We start from the raw sequence: 8,307 nt of genomic DNA on the forward strand, positions 1-8,307 counted from the left end.
GTTTTGGAATAAGTGCTACCAAGTGCTGATGAAGACGACGTGCTTCTCGGGTGGGAGGCCCCTGTAATCATCTGCAAAGGCAGCTTTGCCCCAGTGCCGCTTCATGGCTGCCTCTCCTTTCCTCGCTCTCCTTGCCCTCTCCCCAGGCCTCCCCTGGAAGGGAAGCAGGTTTGCTCCCAGGGTATAATTACCAGGAGGGAGCGCTGCCAAAGCCCGACTTGCCGCTGTGTGTGGTCGCGGAGCTGCTGGGAGGGGCATCTGATGAGGGTGGGCAGCAGCTGGGTGGCTGGAGCGACTCTCCCTCCCACAGGAAGTGGTGAGAGCCGACTTCCTCTGCCAGCACGCCTCTGGCTTTGCTGTAGGTGAGAACTGTGCTCGTCACGCCTGGGGCCTTTCTGCAGCTGCTCTCAGTCTGAAGGGGAGAGAGTGGCCAGCCTGGGCCTTCTTGGCATGTTCCCAGTTCTGAAAGGCCCCGGCGTTCTCTTGGCATCAGTGGTTCGTAACGGGTAGGGAAGGGATATTTTTAGACATCTTGGTGCCTGAGGAGTGCGACGTGAACTTAGTGGGCAGGGCCAGAGAGCCCACTGGTCCTGCAGGATGCAGGCTGTCCTAGGTGCACTGTCCAGTCCTAAGTGCCCCGATGAGCTCAAAATCAAGTATGTTAAAGAACGTCTGTTTTATAGCAAATTGTTTTAAAATGAGATGGAGGGCGTTATTCACTGAGCTCTGGGTTTGCTTGCTTCCCACAGAAAGACTTCCCCCAGGAGAGTCATAGGGAGAGCGAGAAGGGGAACGTTTGTGGGTATAAAGGAAAGAGACCCACCGGCACCTTTCCCTGGCTCTTGCTGTGGGTGGGCTGTAGGAAAGAGGGCTTGGAAAAGCCTTGTGGTTGAGCTGTGGTTACCCTGCCAGGGCCCTGGGCTGAGGTGCTGTGCCCAACAGGGACCTGAGACTGTGGTGGAGTCCAGAATGAGGCAGTTTTCCTTAATGGGCTCAAGACAGACTCATGAGAAATGGCGCTTGTAGCCTGGCCCCAGTCCATCAAGTCCTACTACCTCAGTTGAGGAATTGTTCCCCCAGCATCCCCAGACCCAGAGTGAGCCGTTGCCCAGCACGCTCCAGGGCAAAGCAGCCGTGCACATCACAGGTGCTGGTCACGGGTGGGGACAAGAGACAGTGTGGTGTGGTTCAGGGCCACCAGGCCTGACCAACTGTGCCCCAGCGTCAAATCCCTGCCCCCTCACTTTGTAAGGAAGATGGGGGACCACGCACGACAGTGTCAGAGGTTTCTGCTCTTCTAAACCAAAGCTTTTGAGAGATGACCATCATAATGCTCTTTGCCTGGCTTATGGTGACCTGGTTTTCTTTCATATTTTTTGGGAAACAGATGTGAGACTTCAAAATTAACATTATTTGGGGGAGTTGGAAACATTCAAGTGCACGTTTTTCACGTATCTATGAATTTGTAAACGCCCTATAAAATGGCTCAGATAACAGTACTAGCTCCGTGGGGTTGGTGTGGTGATTAATTGCGATAATGCAGATGGAGCACTAAGCATAGTACCTGACATGGGTAAGTGCTTATTTAATCTACTGTCAGCACTCCTGCTGCTGCTGCTCCTTTTATCCGCTCCGCCTGCATGAGCACCTGGCAGCCAGTGTCCCTTGCATCTCAGCTGCTTCTCGTACACGTGTGTATTCGAGGCTCATGGAGAACCTGACCCGGTGTCACTAGCACACCCTGTCTCTACAACAGCCCCTTAAGCAAAGATCTGTGGGACTTTCTAAGGATTTGACTTAACAGTTAAGGTCGGGGGTCCTCAAACTACGGCCCACGGGCCACATGCAAATACAAATCTTGTATTTGTTCCCGTTTTGTTTTTTTACTTCAAAATAAGATATGTGCAGTGTGCATAGGAATTTGTTCATAGTTTTTTTTTTAAACTATAGTCCGGCCCTCCAATGGTCTGGGGGACAGTGAACTGGCCCCCTGTTTAAAAAGTTTGAGGACCCCTGGTTAAGGGAGAGGAGAGGCAGTGAACCAAATGGAAACACCAGAGCAACTCAATTAAAGTTCAAAGGAGGTGTCCTTGGGAAGTTTGTAAAGAGATTTCTTAACTGCTCTGATCACCAGCCTCAGCCCTTTGATGTGCTTAGCTGCTCTGACTTCTTTATCCACAATCACCAAGCCCTAACAATGTTTTTCTGGTCCGTCTGCTATCTCTTGGTGAAACCTGTCCCTCCTTTCTTGCTCCGAGTGCTCCACTGAGGAGTGCAACTGGGTCCCTGCCTCTGAGCTTCAGTGGGCTTACAGGAAGGGAAGGCATTTACACAGATGCCTGAGAATCCTGGAAAGGCAGTACAGCCATCATAGAAAGCGTGGCTCCTCCAGCATTCAGAGGCCAAGCTGAGAAGCCTCACTGTTGAGCCCTCCTACCTCCCACCCAGTCCAGGAGCTTCTTAAACCTATCACGTGTCCACACCCCAACCCTAACTGACCTGCGTCCCAGGGCGAATCCAGGGTCACAGATCCCACAAGGCCACTCTGAACATTTGTTAGCCTTACCATTGCTGTGATCAAAGAGAAGGTTGTAGCCGGCTGGTATGGCTCAGTGGTTGAGTGTTGACCTATGAACCATGGAAGTCATGGTTCCATTCCCAGTCAGAGTACATGCCCGGGCTGTGGGCTTGATCCCCAGTAGGGGATGTGCATGAGGCAGCTGATCAATGATTCTCTCTTATCATTGATGTTTCTCTCTCTCCCTCTCCCTCTCTGAAGTCAATACTTTTTTTTTTTTAAGCGAGGAGGTTGTACAAGAACACCCGCTTTGTGACAGGAACCGCAAGGAGGAGACGCCAGAGTAGTTAGAGATGCTTCCTCTCACTCGCTCAGAAAGGGATGATGAATGACTCCCTAGGAACCCACAGGGGCAGGGCTGTTCCTTATGCTCCTCTGAGCAAAGAAGACTGAGGCTGCTTAACAACAGAAGTATAAGTGGCCTTTAATATGTGGACGTGCATCACCTCGATAAGCCTAATGATAGCTGTGAAGAGTACGGGGCGTAGGCATCACCCAGAGGATATAGGCATTTCAGACTAGTCCTGGAAGAAATGTCGCCCTTTCCGTGAGGAAAACATTTCTCCCTGCACATGGGGTTATTCTGGCCATTTTTGAAACATATTCAGAGTCCATTATATTGTAATGGCAGTGGTTGGTATAATTCTCTGTAGCTGCTGCGCTGGGGGAGCAGGTTCTGACTGCATCGTTTCCCCCCAGAGCTCCTGAGCCACAGTCACAGGAAGCACGTGTGGCTGCAGCAAACCCACTCTAGGCGGGTGCTTTCTCCCCCCATCTGCCTGCCGCTCACTGATACATTAGGCAGTAGGTCCTCCTCTGTGATTCTCTGTAGCTAAATCATCCAGACGTGTGGTGCCAGTGACCTGTGTGCAGGCATAGCTGTAAGTCCCAGGCACAGGCACAGTTCAGTCCACATGGAGCAGAGTGCTGAGTTCTGGAGCTCTCCACTAAGTAAGAACACTGGAGAGTACCTCTGAACAGAGGAAAGTAGATCGTCTCCTTGAAGGGGAACCAGAATACCGCTGCTTTCTGATGCATTTCCCCAATGATAGTCAAGAATGCTTTCATTTTCTCGGCAAATACATAGGTGTGCTAGTCATTGCCCTCCAGGAGCTCACGATCCAGAGGGGAGTGGGGCACACACAGCTAATAGTGTCCCTTTAGCAAGACTTCTTCCTGTGGGCCGGGGAATGTGTTAAACACTTCACTTTCAGTTGCCTATGCTCTGTGGCTGATTGAAAACCTTCCTGTGCCCAGCCAGGGTGGCTCAGTGGTTGAGGATCATCCTATGAACCAGGAGGTTATGGTTCGATTCCCAGTCAGGGCACATGCCTGGGTTGCAGGCTTCAGCCCCAGTATGGGGCATGTAGGAGGCAGCTGATCGATGATTCTCTCTCATCACTGATGTTTCTCTCTCTCCTTTTCCCTTCCTCTCTGAAATCTGTAAAAAATTATTTAAAAAAAATTTTTTAAAAAGAAAAGTCATGAGGAAGACAAATGTTGGGATCATTTGTCAAGGAGTCGCAACCACAAGAGTCTTGACTGCGCACCTTGGTAGCACATATACTACACTTGGGACGATTCCGAGAAGATGAGCATGGCCCCTACACAAGAATGACACAGTCCATTGCACCAAAAGGTGGCAGGTTCGATTCCCAGTTGGTGCACGTGTCCAGGTTGTGGGTTCCATCCCCAGTAGGGGGTGTGCAGGAGGCAGCTGATCCATGTTTCTCTCTCACATTGGTGTTTTTCTCTCTCTCCCTCTCCCTTTATCTCTCTCAGGAACCAATAAAAACCTATTTTTAAAAAAAAAAAAGACATGCAAATTCCTGCAGTATTCCATATGGTTTTTACATTGTACAACCAAAACTAATATGTTATGCCAGTTATACTTCAATAAAATTTTTTAAAAGAGTCTTGACTAAGACCTGGGCATCTCCTACTGGTCTCTAGCTCCCAGCACTGTCAGCTTCTCCACAGGGTGGATGCTGCTTTTGCACAATGAGCATGTTGATGGCACTGCTTGGTGGTAACAGGCTGTCTGTTGGCCTCGGAGGGAGAAAGTCTTCAGGTGCAGTGAGTCAGGAGAGCTGCCTGCTTCCAGCGGTCGGCAGGAGGCAGTGCCATCGGGGATCCTTCGCAAGCTGGGACCGATGATCGATCACACGTCATCCAGTAACCTTCACCATCTTATGTTTCTTTGTCCCTTTTCAGGGGTTTCTCCCAGAAAACAAGTTCAATCACACCCTGACCGAGCCTGTTCTTCGCGATGCAGGCCCCCGCAGGAGGGGGAGGCGGCCTCGGAGTGAGCTTCTGAAAGCTCCCACCATTGCGGCGGACTCACCCTCTGGAATGGGGCCACTGTTCATGAATGGACTGATTGCTGGGATGGACCTGGTAGGACTTCAGAACATGAGAAATATGCCGGGCATCCCCCTCACAGGGCTGGTGGGGTTCCCGGCCGGCTTCGCCACAATGCCCACAGGTGAAGAGGTCAAGAGCACCCTGAGCATGTTGCCCATGATGCTGCCGGGAATGGCCACCATGCCCCAGATGTTCGGTGTCGGGGGCCTCCTCAATGCCCCCATGGCAACTACCTGCACTTCAACTGCTCCAGCGCCTCTGTCAAGCACAACAAAAAGTGGCACATCAGTGACCGAACAAACTGCAGAAGACAAGCCAAGTAGCCGTGACGGAAAAACAGACATGTCTGCGGAAGACAAGCCCGGTCCTAGTCCATATTCCGATCAGTCCGAACCTGCAATAACTACGAGTAGTCCTGTGGCTTTTAACCCGTTTCTCATCCCAGGAGTGTCTCCTGGACTCATCTACCCACCCATGTTCCTCTCCCCTGGCATGGGCATGGCTCTGCCAGCCATGCAGCAGGCCAGACACTCTGAGATAGCAGGGCTGGAGAGCCAGAAGAGGAAGAAGAAGAAAACAAAAGGGGACAACCCGACCCCCAACCCAGAGCCTGCTCCCGGGTCGGACAGGGAGCCGGGCAATGACCAGAACTGCCCCGAATCCAGGGCACCTGTGCCCTCAGATAGAGAACATGCGGCACAGGCCGGGGACGGGGGCCTCAAAGACTCCAACAGTGACACCAATTAGAACTTTTTCATTTAAGAAATGATGTGACTTGTAAGTTTCTTATCCCATAAAGGTTTGTTACTTCCCTCCCTTCACCTTCATAAGAACCTGTGTTTCCATAAGTAATATTTACCTACCTAATTTCCTGTCTGAGAACTATGGTAACAGATGTCAATAGCTGCAGGGTCTTGCCACTTCATTAGATAAGTGTTGTCGACCTAGTCTAGGAGGCACAGAATTCTCCCTCTGTTATCCAGTTGTTCATTCCAGCAATCGTAGTTAATACAGTACTTGGTGACACGCCCTACCCCCTTCTCTTCCAAGTTTCCCAGGTATTTGAGGAGGAAAAATGGCATAAGAAGGCTATTAGGGACTTAACCGTTAAAGGGCCGAAGGACAGACAGAGCAGCTCTTTTTCCGTGAGCTGTGTTGGATGGGAAAGAATGTAATGGGGAACCAAAAAGCACAGGAAAAGGAAGTGCTGGTGCACATTTTTTAGTTAAAGTATTTCCCTATTTTATCATGATTACTAAATGAGTAGTATAGATAGAAATATATAACTAATGATTGAAAATGCATATATTCATTTCTTTATGAAACAAAATCCTTATTGGTAGTAGGTTAACTTCCCCCTTTATGGTTTTTCAGCACCTGCAGCAAGAAGAAGTACTGACTAGGCATTATTTTATATATGTATGCTTTCTCCCAAGTTAAAGGATGATTCCCAGTATGAGGACACTTTACACACCTTGAGTTATTGCTGGCGACGGGGGTGGGTGAGGGGCTCACCCTCTGTGGAGCTGCACGCTGCTCACAAGCACATGACTAGCACTCCACTCCCCTCATTCTCCAGAATTGCGCTCGCCACCACCGGGCCTGATGGGTTTTTATTTTGTGCTTTCGTCCACCAAGAATCAGGCTCTTTCTGGAGCTTGCGAGAAAACAGTCACTCAACACTTTTACACTTGCCTAGGTCCTTTTGTCAGAGTCATCTGAGGTTGTCAAAACGTGTGTGCCACCTTTTATAAAATGACTGTGAAAAGTTATATTCTCCATTTTTTTCTCTATTCGGTTTTACAGTTGGACCCAGATTCCAAATCATCAAGTTATTCAAGACTGTTGCAAATTAACATTATTTTTCCTTCTTCCTGCCCGAGCAGCACTTCAGCCCGTTTCCTTTGACCTTCCCCCTTGTGTTCCAAACCTTCCGATGACCTTACCCTTTCCTGACAGTCCACACTCTGAGACTTGAAATAATAGCTCATGGCTCAGAACTCTGGGGGCACAGGGCGGCGCAGGACCGTTGGAAATGTCGGAAGTGTTACTAGTACCAGTTTCACTTTTTGTTGTCACAATTTACTGTATTTTTTACTTTTTCTGTTACCGTTTTGCTAATTTATCAGAAGGTCCAAAAGTTTGACATAACTATTTCAGTTTGCATTATTTATTTATGATGGTTTTGTCATTGTCTTTTATACATTGGGATTATAAATTATGTAAATGTTAAAATGAGCATCTCAAAGAAGTCTGTTAAATTGTGACCGAAAAGAATCAAATGTATTTTCAAAAAGTGGAGTCCCAGTTTTGTGAATCAAAGCTATAAATCAGAAAATCTATAACTGATCGTATAAGAAGAAAGAACCCAGTAATTGAACAGATCCTATTTAATGACATCTTTGTAGCATAGATGGTCTATAATGCTGACAACAGATTTCTTAGAAATGCTGCTCTCTCTATTTAACTAACATTTTGTTCAGTTTTGCCTCCAGTGGAAGCAGAAAGGGTTTTTTCAGCTGTTAAATCCTGAAAATCAATATAATTTATTTATGTAAAAAAAAGAAATCACTCAATCAATATATTTTTGAACCTTTTAAGTACTAATTTTCTTTTTATCAAGTAGAAAAAAAATGTATTTGCCCTAAATCCTTAAAATACAAATGCTATAAAAATTCATGTATCTTGAAAGCCTTACTGCAAATGAGTATTATAGACATCCAGCAGAGCCTGGGCTCTTCGTCGTCGTCGTCGTCCTTGTTTTGTACGGAAAAGCTGCTTCCCCAGGTTCCACTTAGAACCTCCAGTGGGTCACAGGGTTCAGTATGGATTTGCTTTTGAAACCCACCAGCATGCGAAACCCCCTGTTACCACTTCCCGAGCCTGTATGTTAGCTCTCCGGGCGTTTAGGCTGATATTTGACTGCTATTGTGTCCCTGTTTGCAAAATGAAAATGACACTTTGTGGATTATTTTTTCTGTAAGGCATAAGTGCTTCTTATTATTTTGACGTTATCAAGAGCAAAAGCCAAATTTAAACTCTCTTCAGCCAACTTGAGCCTTTTCATCAAATTCCATGTCACTCACAGCCATAAATTCCCTTGATCGTTCCTCACCCCATGTCTTACATAATAAATTGTCTGTGGTCTTGATGCTGGATTTAAAAAAAAAAAAAAGTTGAAAAGTCAAATTTGTACGTGAGGACTTCAGTGGCACTTGGGTGTCTCTTGCTTCCTGGGCACTTTCTGAAGGAATCATCTGCACGCCGGAATTCAGTCTTTCCTGGGTGCACCCTGTTGCGGGCTCGTTAAATATTCACTCAGGAGGGTTGACTTGACCTGCCAAGAGCACCTGGTTAAAGGAGAT

The 8,307-nt window shown here is 47.8% G+C and overlaps 1 protein-coding gene and 1 non-coding gene across 4 annotated transcripts in view; both read left to right on the plus strand.

The window, feature by feature from the left end:
• Positions 1 to 8,093, plus strand: part of CHD6 (chromodomain helicase DNA binding protein 6) — a 178,978-nt gene extending 170,885 nt beyond the window's left edge. For all 3 annotated transcript variants that reach the window (XM_070420947.1, XM_070420949.1, XM_070420948.1), the window contains one exon: positions 4,793 to 8,093. In XM_070420947.1, the coding sequence (XP_070277048.1) occupies positions 4,793 to 5,689 (897 nt within the window). In that variant the 3' untranslated portion in view covers positions 5,690 to 8,093. The remainder of the gene's footprint in view (positions 1 to 4,792) is intronic.
• LOC139014732 (U6 spliceosomal RNA) lies at positions 4,123 to 4,229 on the plus strand. The gene has a single exon (XR_011472290.1). It is a non-coding gene; the product is annotated as a U6 spliceosomal RNA (small nuclear RNA).
• Positions 8,094 to 8,307: the final 214 nt, after the last annotated feature.

Source organism: Myotis yumanensis, unplaced genomic scaffold (genome assembly GCF_028538775.1).
Source record: "Myotis yumanensis isolate MYYU_CA2020_CCGP unplaced genomic scaffold, mMyoYum1.0.hap1 SCAF_7, whole genome shotgun sequence".
Lineage (NCBI taxonomy): Eukaryota > Metazoa > Chordata > Mammalia > Chiroptera > Vespertilionidae > Myotis > Myotis yumanensis.